Source organism: Pithys albifrons, chromosome 9 (genome assembly GCF_047495875.1).
Source record: "Pithys albifrons albifrons isolate INPA30051 chromosome 9, PitAlb_v1, whole genome shotgun sequence".
In the NCBI taxonomy this organism is placed as follows: Eukaryota; Metazoa; Chordata; class Aves; order Passeriformes; family Thamnophilidae; genus Pithys; species Pithys albifrons.
In genome coordinates this window covers 19,850,174-19,867,625 of record NC_092466.1, presented here as the reverse complement: position 1 = coordinate 19,867,625, position 17,452 = coordinate 19,850,174, and the positions used below count along the sequence as shown (strand labels likewise).

General features: G+C 40.8%; 1 protein-coding gene across 1 annotated transcript; it reads right to left on the bottom strand.

Moving 5' to 3' along the window:
* Nucleotides 1-510: 510 nt before the first annotated feature.
* On the bottom strand, nt 511-17,194 carry RBP3 (retinol binding protein 3). Its single transcript, XM_071564132.1, has 4 exons — nt 14,153-17,194; nt 6,594-6,784; nt 3,733-3,875; nt 511-1,907 (listed from the first exon to the last, which is right to left on the bottom strand). Exons 1-4 carry the CDS (start codon nt 17,192-17,194, stop codon nt 1,579-1,581), a joined length of 3,705 nt encoding a protein of 1,234 aa, XP_071420233.1. The 3' UTR covers nt 511-1,578.
* Nucleotides 17,195-17,452: the final 258 nt, after the last annotated feature.

Sequence of the window (17,452 nt, the reverse complement as noted above, 5' to 3'; positions counted from 1 at the left end):
GAAGAAATTATTTGTTGGTTTTGCCCATGTGGTATAGCTTTTTGTCCTTGAATGGATGGCTAACGTTCTTAAACATGGGTTTAACAATATTGTTTGTACATGACAGCACAACTGATTGTTTTTAGGAAAACAAAGCAGTATATTTTGATCATTTAGATACTAAAGAGGCTTAAAAGACATTAGAAGAAATACATTAGTTGTTTACTCATTCAGTGACTACTCTAGTCTTTTCCATATTAAGAATATTTAATATTCTTCATATATGTATCACTTTACACAACATCCTGTATGAGTTTTAATTCATTAAAATATTTTCCACAACACTGAGAAGTTCAACAACAAGCTAGTGCATAAAAATCAGAATATGAAAATTACTCAAAAGAGTCTGGATAGTGATCACACTGAGTGTTGCTGATAAGACAAATAAGTAGTAAAAAAGATGAAAAGTCTATTTGGTTTTTAAAATTATTTTCCTGTGAAAACTGAAGTTCAGATGTTTAACACAGTTTATAAAAAAAACTCAGGAACTTACAAATGAGCAAGTGAACACCAATGTGTAACTACTGTAGATTCTAACTGAATTTTGGGGGACCATTTCCCTGATTAATTACCTTACAGCCAGCATTCTGTAGAGATGAGAAATTTTGAGATCTAGATTAGAGTTACATGTATTTCTAAATAATTATGAAGACAGATATTTTACTAAGTATTTTGAGAAAGACAAGGGATGTTATGCATTGATTAAGCTTATGTCAGTATCTCTGTTAGTTGCTCTGGAATACACCATTACTTAATATGTAGTTAGTAAGGTGCAAAGGATTATTTCTCAGCTTGCTTTTTTATCACCCCCACCCCACCCCCACCCTGCCCCAGGTCTTTGGGGGCAGGACACATAGCAATCTGTTTTTAGTCTTAGGTAAAAACATACGATTCTTTTCCTTGAGTCAGTTCTGAGCACTGGGTGAAAGAATGAATGTACTGCCTTTCTCTTGCTCATTCAACCCTTCCTTTGACACATACTAAGGGAGAAGCAAACGTGTACCTTTGAAATACCAGAAGTCTGGGCAAGTCTGGGTTATTTTTGGTTACATCTAAATGATGAAGTGGAGAAGAGACTTGATTTAGCTCTTGTAGTTTGGAAAACAGAGTCTTCCAATGACTGCTAATTCTTTACAACAGATAAATAGGAATGTACACAATTTCCAAAGGAGGGAGAAGTGCCTTTTCTGTCTTTGAAGTTGTTCACATGCCTTCAATACTGACAGCTGGGATTTCGTAAGGGCCAAAAAAAACCTGTGACTTGCAGCTAAATCTCCCAAAACAGACACACTGAACATTTATGTTTGGCTACAGGGAAAGAATCCAGAAACCCCAGAGAATTACCCATGCACAGAAGGAACCAGGTTCCCCAGACTGGGGTACAGTGTCAGCATGTTGAAAAGGAGTCACTTGAGCTATGTACAGAGACTCAATCACTGACAGTAGAGTTTGAAATGAAGTTCCCACTTCTTTCTAGGGTTTACATTTGGGAAGATAGCTTTCTTTTCCTAAGAACTAGGGGCATGTTCGTCCACTGGACTATCTAGAGCTGTGTAGGTGAGTACTGAGCATCTCCTTTGCTTTGATGAGTGCTGTTTCAGCTGGTGTTTCTATGTGAGGAGGCACTCCTTTCCCTTCCCAAGAAGTGCTGCCTGCAGAGATGACTGATCTGGAGGTGGGGATGAAGATGTAAAAGTTGGTATCATCTACTTGGTACGTTTGTGGGGAATGGCAGCCACCACTGGTCTGTTCCCCAATGATGAGAGCTCTTCCCAGTCTCTTCATTATGTGCACAAACTCTTCAGCAGCTCCAGCCGTCACAGCACTAGTAAGGATTATTAGCCCCTTCTGAGAGCCGTACCTGTCCCCTGTCAGATAGGACAAAAAATATCAGAAATGCATCCATTTTCAGATATTTATACTAGAGCAAAGAGAAGCCAAGATAGAGGCTTCATTCCCTACTATTAACAACCCAAGAAGTTTGGAAATTTACTTTGTACCTATGATAGTATTAAAGCACTTTTAACTCTAGCCCAGCATCTATACAGAAAAAAGGCTGTCTCTCTATGTGGTGCTCTTCTGCCATCAGTTTCTGGCTATGAGCTCCAGCAGCTGTGACATCAGCTCATAGTTACTACTGATAGCTCTTCTGTGGGTTGAGTTTTACAGGAGCTCTAGATCCCCTCAGAGTAGTGGAATAGATCAGTGAGGAATATATTTCCACTCTTAATAGTGAGAATATTCAAAGCTCTTCAGAAGCATCTTCAGTTTTGCTCTCACCCCTGCTCTAGGAACATGGATGTCATAGAGCTTGGCCTGCAGGTGTTATTTTATGAAATTATAATTACAGTGGTTCCCCACAGTTTTTTGTAGTCTGTAAGTAGAAGCTGTTGCATGGCCTTTGTCCCAACTCTTTCAACAAATGCCCCTTTATTATTAGAATCTAAGCCAAATTATCTCATTTTCTTATATAAACCAGCTGACAGGAACAGAAAGGCTTTTACACCTTATTTTCAACATATCTGAGCACACTTGATACTTTCTGATAGTTTAGTTTCTTTGAAAAAGTGACCAGTGTGTTGTAACTGAGACCTGATACCTTGAAAACTACTCTTAACTGGTCTAAAATTATTATTCTTTAAGTTAGGTACAATATGGCTTAAAATTCTCATACTAAACTTCAAGAGAGGGGCCAATAGCATGGTAATTAATTTTCACACCATCTTTGCTCTTCTCATTTCACTATAGACATAATAACCATTAGAAGACTCTTTTCACAGTAGATACATATATATAATACAGGACCAGATCCAGCTCCTTTGAAGTTAGTATGAGTCTGCCTCTTTTCTTTGATGGGAACTGGAATGAGTCCATAGAAATCATATCCTGTAGCACAGCCCACCTCTGACTGCCTGGGAAAATAGATGGACCTTGCAGACTGTGACAAAGTTTAACCATTTCAGCATGCTCCAAGCCAGTAACTGCAGACACCATGGGCATTTTTGCTATGGTCTTAGCTTAAAAGGGGAAAATAATTAAACCCCATGTTTAAGGCTTCTTAGCACTCTAACTGCAAGTTATGAGCTCTTAAGAGTTCTATTTCTGCATATTGCAACATCCTTTCAACTTCCATAAACACGGAGGCAGGGAGTGTGTGGGGTGTGTGACACATTGCCAAAAGCTCCAAACTCACTCAAATGTGCAAAATTTAGTATTTTTCTTTTTCTCTTTTATTCTCTGGACAAACTGGGATGTTATGGTGTTTTCATCTACTGAAATAGTGGATTACACAGGAAGGTAGTGAGCAGCTACATACAAAACTTTCTGTAAGCATTGGAAGAGACATTACTAGAGGTCTAGGCAACACAGGATTTATTTTTAATTCGGGCAGCTTTTAAAAGCAACAGGTCACAACTGCTGTACACAGTATTTGGCTAAACTTCTGGGGACCGGTTTACAAACCTCTGTTCCTCTCATACTCCTTTCCTAGGAGTGATAAACTGTTATTCGTGGGTGGCACTGAGGGACATGGCTGGAATGCACATTTTTTGTTTTTACATTCTCTGCACAGCTTGAGCAAATTGTGGTAGGTGCTTTCACCAAATGGTTCCAGTGTCTAATGGCTCACTTTAAAACAGACAAGGAGAGACATCTGAAATGAACAGCTACTCTAAAAAGAGTTCGTTGTATTACCTTTGAGCTGTGGCTGGGTCCATATTTCTGTTACTGAGTCACTGGGTCTGTCATAAACTTTGTCCAACAGAATCCGGTGTCCTTCATCAAAGAAATATGAGCATAGGATTGCTATGGGTGTAGTGGAGCCTCCAATATTGTACCTTTTAAAAAATTTAAAATATTAAGGAAATAATTGAAAATTTGTGGCAGGCAGTAAATCTCCCTTCCAAGTTTTGTTCCTTAACATCAGTACTGAAAGGGCTTAGGGCTACATTTTGATACATTTACATTCATTCTCCCCTATCAGCATTTTCACATTGATCAGATAAACACAATCCTGTCTAAGAATCTTGGACTGTTATTACAAAATTCATTTTTTTTTCTTCATTTTACCTAGAAAAAAATCGGAAAGTAAGGAAAGACACTTAATATGCAGAGAAACATCAGATTCTCATTATTCTTCTACTCTGAATAACCCATTCTGTTCTGACATGGGCAGCAAGGAGTAAATATCTAAACTGCAATGCATGAAAAAGATCCCAATTAAAGCAACATATATTTGTAGAACTGTTGTGTTCTTATGTTTTGCTACACACAATGAGGAAATTTGGTGCTTTATCTCAGGCCATTTTTTTTTGTGGCCAAAGATTGTGTTAGCTGCTTCATTTAGCACAGTTGTATTTGAATACTTTGGTTGCAGTTTAATTCTATACCAGTCTCTGAAGATTAAATTAATTGCAGAGCCTGTCACTGGAGAATCCCTGCTATGAATACACACAGTGGACGATCAAATTTTTTTTGCCTGTCATTTTTGAGTAATACTAGAGCACATGCAGCACTAGAAATGTTTGTACTTCACTCACTAATAGGAGGTGGGTACAATACTTTCCTGTAGGTGATGTTAGGAGTGCCTAGAAAAGACATTTCAGCAAAAACCTGCTAGAAAATTAGTTTATTCAGTCCAGTCCATAGCTAAGATTTTTCACCTCCAGAAGAGGATCAGACAATCCAGAAGAGTGCCTCTGTCCCAAAGAATGAAGCTGCATCTTTATTCTGCAGCATTTTAGAGCTGTATAGTGCTGTGCTGCCATGAGGTCCTGCTGCTGCTACACAGCCCATGAGATGGCTCAGCCCAGCAGAGCCCAGCTTCCCACAGCTGCTGTCATGGCTGGAGTTACTGGCAGGCAGAACAATGCTTGAATGCCCTTTCTGAGACTCTCTTGCAGACAGTGAAACTGCAGTAACTTTAGTTAGTAAATAATGACTGAGCAGTTGCTAGAATTTTAGCTGAAGTTTTGGGTGCAAGTACAGACTTCTTGTGTGACAATAGGGAAGCCATTCAGTTTATCAGTGTCTCTTGCCAGTGCTGGGAGGGTTAAAAATAGGAAGTTCATGAGTGGCACAGCTATTCCATGAAGGGGAACTAATAAGGTGAGAGACTTTATGCATTATGGTTAATCCCACACAAAATCAAAATTATCAGAATATGCAGTTCATCACTGGCCCAGCTGTTCCAGGGAGAAAAACTTAAAAAATGAGAAACATAATTCATTACAGTTAATCCCATGCAAAATTTAAATCATGAGCCTTGCCTTAAAATTAGAAGATTCTTTTATGGAGAATTTCAAAAGGTGTAATTTTTGGGGTTCTCTTTTATATGCCTTCCGAGACTGGATCTTTTGTGTTCACTCAAAATACTGGAAATACTTTGTATATATAAATTAAAAAAACCTGAGCAAACTCAAGCAATCAAAAAAAGAGCTATAATGACACCATTTGGTACCTGAGATATTGTTTCATCTTTGCTCTTTTATTGCCCCAGCCCTGAAATTTTTAGCATGAGAGAAAACTAGGGGAAGAAAGAGGAAATTCTGAGTCATATCTCAAGTTCATTGGAAGATCGTGGTGCCTTTGCTGAATTCAGATTCAATCATGGGTGTGTTATGTTGGTTGCTGCTTTGCCTCTTCTGTGCTCTCTCTGCTCTCATCTTTTCCTGCTTATGCTGCAAATCCCACAAGATTATTAAGAAGATAACTAAATGTTAAGAGTTCTGTGATAACAAAGGACACAAGTGGTTCTAGCACTAAACCCAAGTTCTTACAAAGGCCTTCTTTTCTTTGGTTGATGTTTGTAGTATTCTGGATTCACACACATTAGCTCTGGACCAAAACAGGGGCATTACTTACCTAAGTATTGTATGGGAAACATATATTTTTGATCTTAATTTGCTTTTATAGCTGGGAAAAAATGGATGCTGTCTTCTGGCTTGTAAGATTTGGGGCACTGCTTACATGGGAGTGTCCCACAGAATGTTAGCTGAGAGCAGGCATATGATGCTGCAGCTTGGGGCAGCAGAGTCCAGGAGTGCTACAGCACCTCTAAACCACCTTTGTGCTCTGTACACAAAGGCCATTTTGTACAGAGCTGATTGCCCAGGGTTACTTAGCACTGCAGATATGGCAAACTGTAGCACAGCCTTACTCATGGTCTATCTTTTTGACTGTTGAATCAGTTGACCACTGCATGAAGTGAAAGATTTAATATATATATATATATATATATATAATTAATGCAGGCCACATGCACAGTTAGATTAGAAATAAATTAGAGAAATAAAACACATGTGGCATCCAGGATTGCATTCTGCAACCTATTCCCTAAGTTTGGTATCTAGTTCTAAGCATCTCAAGTGATGGTACAATTTATCTTGAGATGTAGTTCCAGACTGTTACTGTTTTCCTTGGCTGTTTTCATTTTCTCATTTAATCCGACAAGGTTAGCCAGTGAACAGGACAGTAAGCCATGTAAAGCTAATTCACTGTTGCAAATAAAATGCCGTTTTGAAAGAGCTTTGGTCATTTGCCATTCAAATGTTTACCTCATGTCTATGATTAATGCATCTGTGTGAACAATTTTCTTCCAAACATGCTCTACCAGTAGGTCGGACACCTGGGTTAGAAGTTCACTGTCTCCAAACATATCAAATCGCAGATAGCCGATGTTGTTTTCAAATACATTTGTATGGAATGAAAATTTAATCAGATCTTCAAATACTTCTGGGGAAGGGATCTGAAAGAGTTTGAAAAAACAAAACAAATCATTTGCTGGCAGTTATTAGCTTGGCACAAAATGTAAAACATGTTATGTGGGTCAAGTTTAATCCAGGTGGGACATGTGTGAAGAATGTGACCAAGTTTGAAAAACATAATAGAGTATATAATTTTTTTCATATTAAATATAGATTAGCATTGGCTGATGCAATTTTGCACAGTCTCAGTTGCATCTATAACATGCCCAGAACCTGGATCAGGCACCTGTATGCCAGGGCTCAGCATATTTTTCTAAAATACAGGAATTTTCTTGGGCCAAATAGGCTGAGAAGACTATAAGGACAATCTTGCAAAGAGTCAAAGGATTCAAATCAAACACGCCTGCAACATAGGCCACTGTCCCAGGTCTGCCACACAAGCCCACCTGTTACCTTTGTGAGTTCTTTCCAAATGGGGCACCTGGGACTTTTATAATCTTTTGATTGGCCTCATCTGACAAATAGCTGCTGACTGCAGGTGTGATTGGCCCCAGCCTTTCATAATGACCCAGTCCCTGTGACAGACTGGTTGTGTTGGACATGTGCTGGGACACTCATGAAGTAGGTGTGCTAAATCTCTTTTATGGTAGCCATGTGCCTGGATTGTCACATGTTAGGCTGTGATTAATTTCATTTTGCTTAGCTTCTGTTATTAAACAGCAGACATCTTTTTAGCAGCAATGTGTAGCCAAATAATAAAGTTATCCTAGTAATCCTCATATGCATTGAGACATAGCCAGTTCCTATTGCCAAACTTCTGTTTTGCATGCAGTATCTCAAAATGGAATAGACTCTTTCTGCTTAAGAAGATAAGACGTCAGGATACATATGATTTAGGTGACCTTCGGCCATTTGGCCTTTTCTCCTCAGGGTTACTGTGAAAATTATTTTATACCTTCGTTTTAATCAGTTGCCCTTTGCCGTAGCTCAGCCCCAGACAATCCATGCTTTTACAAGGAGTCAGAAGTGACTGCGTGCTAAAAGGTGCTCTTCCAGCTTGTGATATGACATAGAAAACAGGAGGCATTTGGGGCTTTCTACAACTGTAGAAGAGTCAGGTAATCTCCTGCCCTCCATATAGTGCTGTGGCCTGGAGTTGTGCTCCTGCCAAAATCAGGTCTGCCACAGCAGAAAGAGGTTTTTCCAAGGTGTGTGAATGCAATTGTATTTGACACAACTCAAGTCTTTACCTAGGGGAAAATTACCCACCATATCACACTTTATCATTCAATTTCTTCGGTATGCCAAAATTTCATTAACTAATTTAAAAGCCCTGTTGGCCATTAGTTGTTGATCTGATGGTAAGAGCAAACTCTTTTCTGTACCCTTCTTTCTCACTATACCTTCTGAAAATAACCGTTGTATCTGGACCGTAAACATACCAGTCCAGCACTACCGAGTTTGTCATTTCCAATCCACTTCCCAGTGACAGTAATGCTACTTGATCTGCCCGCTGTACTTTGATTAACAAATCACAGTTTTGAAAAATATATCCAACATGCATTGATTGTTCTGACAGAGCTTATATCTAGTTCAGACATACTGGTGCCCTCAGGAGAAAAGAAATCATCACTCATTGGCAGCATCTGCAAAAAAAATTGATGTGTTACTCTCATCCACTTGCTAATAATATTTTAACTGAGCTCACAGATGTCTTATCTCTGTCTCCAATAATTGCTAGATGCCTAGCTATAAATATGTTGATTAAGAATAACCTCTTTGCCTGGTAAACTTTTTCTCTACTTGTTCTTTTACTGTGATGCATCACATCTTTGTTCACTGAGGACTTCAGCATTGTTAACTCTTGAAAATTCATTACAGTTTTCAAGATGGGCAGGTTGCTCTTAAAGCCTCAGGTCTCATGGGGTTAAATGAATGTACAAGGTTCTAAAACAAAGGTCTTCATCTTCATGGCTCAGAAAAATGTATGAAAATTATCTATTCTAAAGACCGGAAATCAGAGGAAAAGCACTCAGAATCTAATTCTAGGACACAAACAAGGTGAGGAGGCTGGGACAATGGAGAGTTACTGTCCTGGAAAACTGTGGATACATGACACTGATACCTGTCACATGTTCCGCTGGTACCTGAGGAGGTAAGTCTAGATTACCAAAGGAGCAACCACATGCTCTGTTTTGGAAGGGAGGACTCTGTTTGCAGGCCAAGAACAAGCTGGGACAGGATGCAGCTGAAAGTAAGATCCTGCTGCTCAGTCAGACAATGTTTACATACAAATGACTTGATGTTAAATATAAACCCTCAGGTGCACACTGTAAGCAATGTGGCCAGACTAAAGGACTTCCAAGCTTACTCCACTTTAAGCCAAGGAAAAATGTTCTTTTATTAACTATGTGGGATCTCCAGTCCTATTCTGCAGACTCCCTTCCACAGGTAAGTGGCCTTACTGGAATACATGATGTGACAAAGAAAGGACCCAAAATTCTGCCCTGGGACTTGTGCATGGAGTTTCATCTGTGGTTCTGTGACCGACACATATCCCAATCGTTGGCAAACTACTTTTCCAATTGAACTTCTCTTTCCTCTTTTCTTTCATCTCTCCCCTAAATTGTTTTTTTTTCTATTTAGATGGAAACTGTATTTTCATAGATATTTTTGTGCTGACAATGGTAAGGTAGCAGTGATTTCCACTAAGGTTGCTAGTGCTGTCAACTGCTAGCTGTTAAATATGATCAGCCAATGCCCTCTGCAAATGTGAATACTGAGGTTAGTTTAAGAACCATGAGATCTTGGGAGCTGAGTGGGAAGGTTGTGCCTTTCTTAGAGTAATATTTGGGTTCCTTGTGTACCCTCACAGGCTGGAATGGAATCATCTATCCTAGTAGGGCCCCCAGCTCAGGGACTGAACAAGATCAGCTACATCCCTGACTGCTGATTCTCAATTGCTCTTAAAAACACCCCTACTACTGGGTGATTTCCAGGCAATCCAGTCTAGTACGTCACTAGCCTTACCATTACAAAGATGTTTTTAAGATCTAGTGTAAACAGTCTAAGTTCACTACTTTGTACAGTTTAAATGCATTACTTGGCCTATTTATTATGGGCAAGGGAACAGATGATTCTTTTCATATTTGAAACAGTCTCTTACGTATCTGAAGTCAGTTTTCACGTCTCCTCTCAGTTTTCTTCTCTCTGGAATAAACAACTCAAATATTTTAAACTTTTTCAAGATTACTTTTATTCAATCTTCTCTTTATCCTTGTTTCTCTTTTCTGGTATCTACCTATTTGAGCCACATCTTTTCAGAAAACCATTGCTTATTTACACTCTAGATGAATTTCCTTTAGAGGTATATGTAGCAGAAGACTTCACATCTTACTGATTATATTCCGTCTTATCCATTCCAGTTTGATGATGATTATTATTTACTGCAACAACTAGACTCTATTGATTTGTGCTCAGCTTATGAATGCTGAAGAGCCCATATACATTTTTACAGGACTCTCCCTAAACAAGCTGTTTTCTTCTCAGAGTTGTGCAGTCAACTACTATAACCATAGAAGCTGTGTAAGAACCCTGAAAGTGTTCGTATTTAACCTCATTGTGCTTTTCAGAGAAAATTTCTCCCTTCCCCCCCTGCCCAGAACTGTAGCTTTGAATTCTAATCCCACCCACCATTGCACCTGGATGAGGGGGTTGCCACTACCAAAAACTGATACTGTCTGGAATGGTGCTCTGGAAAAGGATTAAAAGGAGTTATTTAAGGCTATCAGTCCCTGTTGAGGGAGTGCAGGGCGGAGTGAGAAGCTGTACTTTCAGCCTGCAAAAGACTGCACTGCATAGTGGTGTGCAACCCTGCTCTGACAATACACAACTTGTAACACACTGCAAGCAAGTGAGCAGTTATTTTCCTGTCAATGCCCTGCACGATTACATTTGAAAGCAAACACAGTTCATCATTAAATTTTGATTTTAATGCAAAAACCACCAAAAAAACCTTAAAATGAATGGTCAAATCTACTGTAACATTAATAGCAATAGAGAAAAATGAGCACAAACAGATCTCTGCTATTGACTTTGTTCCTTTTCTAGTACCTTTCATCTTCTGATCCTGATACACAGTGTCAATGCAGCTACATTTGCAGTTAAAATACCATCACAAAGTGTTTTATTCTTTTCTGCACCAAATGCAAAAAGTGAGCAAGAATTACAAACGGTGAAGAGTTAATGAGCGTTAAACACCAGACACTTTTCTGGCTTGCATAAACTTGCATCGTTCTGCTGACTTTACTATGGTTCTGTTGATATAAATCAGCATCATATGAGCCTACAAAATTTTTTTTCTTTCCATCAGCAGTAGATGTAGCAATATAATTATCTATCTTGACACTTTGAGGCTGAGCATTTTTATTTCACTCATTAATGAAGAGACATAAGCAAATTGTACTCTTTTCTGGTGAAGCATCTGTAACTATTGTCTTCTTCAGCAATTACAACACTGTGCTATGGGTACATATTTTTTATCTGGGAATACGAGGACTTCAAATGCAGAAACAATTTCTCTTTATAAGGGATTCCTTTTTGGCCTGTTACTCTGAATACTATTTTCACCTGCTTATCTAAAACATCAATACAAAAATTCTATTAGGTGTAAAGACTGCGTTAAAAATATTTGGACATTATGAAGGGGCCATAAGAGTCACTCAGGGAGACTTGTCACTTAGATCTGACATAACACATTTGCCAAAAATCAGGCAGCAGTTCTTCCTTAGGTAGACACTCAGTCACAAACACAAATGTTTCAGTATGGAAAGGAAGGAATGGCTGGAGGGGGAGAGAAAGACAAACAGAAGAATAAGAAGTAGGGATTATTGAACTGCATGCCAGCAAGTTTACAGAGCTCTGTCTTAAAAGCAAAATGTTATTTTCTGGATCACAATCAATATATACAAAATTTTCTTCTAGGAAGTCTGACTTTAGAAATTGGTGTTTATGCAGCCGACAGCTCTGGCTAGCATTGACCTTGCTGCTGCATAGAGAAGACATATTCAGAACCCTGTATTATGCTTCAGCAGCCATTCTAGTGCAGCAGATGTAAAGTTCTACATGAATTTCACTTGTCTATCTCCTATGTCTCATCCTATCCTTCCTATAGTTATTCATCATCACTTTCATTTAATTGAATCTGCTACACCGTCAAGGTCATTTACAGTAACCTCCCACTGTCAAGAGAGAGGGTAGATTGGAAGGTAGGTAGTACAAGAGAAAAACCAGTTCTTAGGTTTTTGAGGAATAAATTTGTTACAGATTAAGAAAGTTAAGAAAGCCACTATGTTGATGTGTAGGACTGCAAAAATTTTAATTTTTTTTTTTAATTATTACTTACAAATGCAATTACTGCCATCATGTAAACATTTTAATCGAAAATTTGCTCTCTGGGGTATCCCTGAAGTGTTCCACAGAAAGCATCCATCTTAGCTGTACAAAGGCAAAACAGGAGATTAAGGTACTCCTGATGTACAGGGTTCTGTGGAACAGGTGAATATTTTTTAACCTCCATCTCAAGAAAAATCCTTTATTTCTATGACTTCAGTGTCTTTGTACACATGTTAGCACTGCTGTCTTGTCTTTCTGTCTCCCAGTTTCTTCCAGCACTATGAGAAAATACTTATGCCTCTGGAAACATTTTAGTCTCATAAAAGACATTTGATTCTCTGCTTTCTAGATTATTTCACCTTGAAGAAATCTCACATTTGTCCTGATTTTCATCCATACTGATGTGATTTCCCTCTTATGGGTGTATCCCTCTTCCAGTAATTTTACTTGACAAATAATTACATTAAAGGAAGGCATTAAATAGTATAATGACATTTCTTCACTAGCTCTGTCAGTATGAGAATTTCACATTACGGGAAAAATAAGATATTTGTCCTCTACAATGTCTTCTTATCATTCAAGGTCTGAATAAAGTAAGATCTGAACAAGAAAAAACAGCCAACAATATGCATTAACAGCTTTCAGTGAAAACAGTGACTAATTTGAAAGATGAACCCATGTTGTATAATGGGGAGAAATTATGATGTATTACTACTGATATATTGAGAGCTCTGTCAAAAAAAAATTGACATCTTTAGAGTGAAGTTTTCTACACTCATCCTAGTTAGGCCAGAAAGAGAACAATGGAATAGATGAACCCTTTAATTAATTATTTCCAGTTAAGCTTAGAGGCAAGAATGGGGCCAGCATCTCTTGGGTAACAAATTTGAAGAGAACACCCTCCCCTTGCAATGCTTAGACTTTGTCCTTGACCTCAGTATTTGTGATAATATCACAACAGTCATGCCCACTTTAAATCACATATGCCGAAAACTTCAGAGGGTGGAAGCCCACAGATTTTCTCCCCCAGGAAACATTTAATAGTTACCTGACACTTGGTCTATTCTGGTTCATTGTCTTAAAAAAGTAATTTTATGAGTCCTTGGAGAACATACTACAGTAGCTAGAAAGGAGCTAACTTCATCCAAGAAAGGGATCAGGTTATCCTGAGCCTCTACTTAATTTGAAGATGGAATTTTAACAAGTGCTCCTGGGAATCCCTTCAGTACAACAGTGAACAAGAAAGAGTGCCAAGGCAGACCAGTGTTTAAACACTCAGGCTCAGAACAAAGCACAGACTGTTATGCAAACCACACAGCAAGGGCAAAAGTAGATTATTAAAAATCAATTTCTCCCTGGGGTCACCTAACTTCCACCCATGTACTTCTTCCAAAGTATTTCTAGTTCACTGAGAAACTGTCTGATGCTGGGCATGAGATACTATCAGAACAAGTCTCCAGTGCCAGTACCAAAGATGTTGCTTTTTATTCTGGTGTAAAAGATGTCAGCTGCTACAATTTTAAATAGAAAAATCCATCAAAGAGGATGCGGCTACGTGTTTAGTGAGTGCATGCATTTACTCTGGTCCCACCAAATTCTTCTTAAATTACAACCTGGGTTTGTAACCAGTGGGTTTCTGCATTAATTTATTACAGCTTGAAGAGCTGTAGCACTGAAAGAGGAAGGATCACAGAGACAATGCGATACCTTCCCTCTAACTATGAAGCTCTGCATATTTCCTTGTGGCAGATGGCAACTGAGATTCACAACCTGAAGGTTGTTCCCAAAATGCATGCATCCAAAACAACCATCTACTACCATAAGTTACTCCCACAAGTGACTTGCCTCAGTGTCAGACATCTCAGCGTATGAAACCTACTGAGGCATTGGCTTCTCCTCTGGTTACTGGGAAATCCTGATGGGTTTATGATATGGGCTAGAAACAAAACAAGGTATCTGCCTCAGTGCTCCCATTCTAGCTGGCATCACAATACCTGGATACAAGAGAACTGTACCTGTCTTGGAATGATCCCTGGGATGCTGCCCTTGGCACGTTCAGGAATGTAGAGTAATTTCAGGTGTTCATCATCAGATAGAGCTTGTAAGATGGCAGTCACCTTCCTGGCCAGCTCTTCTTCTGTATTAATCCTTTTATAATTGTTGATGTTCTTGGTGAGGTTGGATGCTATAACTGTCCCAATGTCCTCAAAGGCATAATTATCTGCCACCAGCTTGCCTACAGTGTGCAGTGTCTGTGGCACCTGGGCACGCAGGTTGGCAATGTGCTGAGCTACAGACATGGCCTCACTGGCCTGGATGGTGATGTGTGGTTCCACCCCAGAGACACTCCATACTTTGCCAGTGACTGGGCTGAGCACCACTTGGCTGGGAATGGAGGCATATAGGGAACTGTTACCAACACGATAAATGCCCACTGAGAGGGCTCCACCGACTGTGGGCTCACCAATAACTGTGGCCCGGTGTAGGTCCTTCATAGAGCGGGTGAAAGCTTCAGCTGCTGAGCCACTCATATGGCTTGTTAGGATATAGATGTCCTTGAGGGAGCTGTATCTTTTACCAGTGAGCTGGGGGAGAGTCCACACCTCTGTGCTGCGGGAGGTGCTACGATCAAAGACAGTGTAAAGGTGTTGTCGTGGCTCAGGCTCAAAGAAGTAGGAACAAAGTATTGGGATGGCAGTGGAGTAGCCACCTGTGTTGTACCTCATGTCAATAATCATTGCATCTGTGTCCACTAGCTTGTTCCATACCATCTGCAGCAGCTGGGGCCCAATGGCCTTCACTGTTTCTGCCTCAGCCATCATATCAAAGCGAAGGTAACCCAGGTTTCCTGGCAATACCTCAATTTTGAAGAGTGCCTCAATGATGTAGCTTAGCTCTTCAGGACTGGGAATCACACTGGGAAGCTGTTCTTCTGGTGTTGGTTCCACATGGCTGTGAAAGACATGAAGCCGATGGTCCCCAGAGGCCTCCTGCAAGTCACTGGTAAGCTGGGAAGCCAAAGTCTCAGGGTCTATTGCTGATCGATAACCTCCTTGGGCCTGTTTGGTGCTGAGCATAGCACTGGCCTTACCAGCCACTTCTGGGATGGCATAGTGAGCCTCTAGCAGTTGCCCGGTACCTTCCAAAAGTACTCCCATGTTCTTGTGGAAGGCTAGCACTTCTTCAGCCTTCTCCAGTGCATCCTCAGCCAACACTATGGCATCAGGAACAACTCCTCCACCCATCCAGCTTTCCCCATGGTTGTCAATGAAGGTGATAACAGGAACTGTGATAGTTAGGCCACGGGTTATTCCTGGCTGAGGCTGCAGCAGAGGGAAGGTACGGGTATGCGAGAGGCTTCCTGCTGTGATCTCGCCAATCAGCGTGGCACGGCCCAGGGATTGCATGAGATAAGCAAACTCCTCAGCAGCTGTCGCAGTGTGGTGGCTGGTGAGCAGGTAGATGCCACGCTGAGCCCCATAGGACTGACCCAGCAGTTCTGCCTGGCTGTTGTGCTCCTGTGTGTGGTTGGTGCACCTGTCATAGGTTGTGAAGAGATGGACAGGACCAGCAGCAGCATCTTGGAAATAGGAGAGTAGCACAGGCACAGCAGAGGAAGATGGGCCTCCAGGGTTGTAACGTAGGTCCATAATCAAGTTCTCTGTATTTTGAAGGGGCTCCCACACTTTGTGGACAATGTAAGGTCCCAGCTTAGCAAGCACAGAGGCATCTGCAAACTCATCAAAGCGCATGTAGCCAACATTGCCTGGCAACACTGACACCTTGAAGACAGTATCCACCAAGGCATGCAGCAGTTGCTCATTGTCAGGTAAATCAGCTGCCATTGCAATTGGTTGCTCAGCTTGGGGAACAGCAGCTTCACCTGGCATCATGACTCGGACCAGCAGGCGAGGATCTTCAGATAAGTTCTGCAACTCACTGTTGAGTTTAGTGGCCAGATCCTCTGATGACTGCACAGAAGAGAAGTCAGAGGTGATGAGGTGCTGCACCAGTGCTGGCACTCGCTCCACTAAGCTATAATAGTCCTTTAATATGTTTGTGAGTTGGCTTAGGGTGCTAGGCACTGCTCTACGCACTGCCAGAATGTCCAGGGACTTCTGCAAGGCTTGCTCTGCCTCAGTAGCCACACATGGCATCACTCCAGTCACCTCCCAGCTCTGTCCACCCCCACTCAAGGGACTCACGGATCGTGACAGCGGAACCATTATATAGAAATTGGAGGGGCCAATTGGCAGCTTCTGGATGTCCAGTGAGCCTCCAGCTGTCTTCTCTCCAACAGTGATAGCCCTGTTCATGTGCTTGAGAATGTAAGCCACATCTTCAGCCACTCCTGTGGTGTGGTGGCTGATCAAAACAATGACATCCTTATCTTTGCCGTACCTCTCCCCCAACACCTTTGGCAGTGTCCATATCTCTGTGGTGGTATTGGAGGGACGATTGTATACAGTCTCAATATGCAACACCTTGTCTTCTTCATGCAAGTATGAGATGATGAAGGGAAGGCCAGAAATCTGTCCCCCAGTGCTGTGACGAAGATCTATCACCAGGGCAGAGGTGTCTATCAGCGTCTTCCACACCTTGTCCACCAGGTAAGCTCCAACTTTCTGCACAACTTCCTGTCCTATGATATAATCAATCCTCAGGTAGCCAACATTGCCCTCCAGCTTGTCATACATGACCACATGCTCAATAAGACTCAGAAGTTGTTCACGAGTAGGGGAAAGCTCAGCTTCTTGTTTGGGAGCTGCATGTGGTAATGGCTCGTAGGAAATCACCAATCTTGGGTCATTCAGAGCACCCTGCACTCCAGCTGTCAAGACACTGGCCAGCAATTTTGGATCTGAGATGTCCAGGATCTCCCCACTCTTGATTGCTTGTTCAATGGCTTCTTGCATTCCCACTAGGTTTTCAGGATAGCAGTAATTATCCAGAAGGACTTTAGCCATGTCCAGCACTAGAGTTGGCTGAAAGATTTCCTCAGCAGGTATTCTGCACATGATCAGTGCTGAAAACAGGAAGAAAGATGTCCTGGTCATTTTGTCTTTGTGTGGAACAGGAAAGAAGTCAGAAGCTCTTATTGATCAAGATGAACATAACTCTTCAATGACTCTCTGTGAAATATGCTGAAATCCCTGTGTTGAATTCAGGTACACTGAACAGATCTTTTATCTGCATTAAACCTTTAATCTCATTAAAATGGAGTGCATCATCCAAAGTGCACCAATAGATGAAGTTCAGCTCCTTACTACTTCACAGGCCTCTTATGAAACAGTAATAAACTTCAATCATCAAGG

Bases quoted from the DNA above. Each gene is read 5' to 3' on its own strand.
- RBP3 (XM_071564132.1), bottom strand. From the start codon at position 17,194: ATGACCAGGACATCTTTCTTCCTGTTTTCAGCACTGATCATGTGCAGA. The intron at 3,876-6,593 runs GTAAACATTTGA...ATTTTTTAAAAG, and splicing joins GCATTAATCATAGACATGAG to GTACAATATTGGAGGCTCCA. The intron at 1,908-3,732 runs GTAATACAACGA...CCTATCTGACAG, and splicing joins GACCCAGCCACAGCTCAAAG to GGGACAGGTACGGCTCTCAG.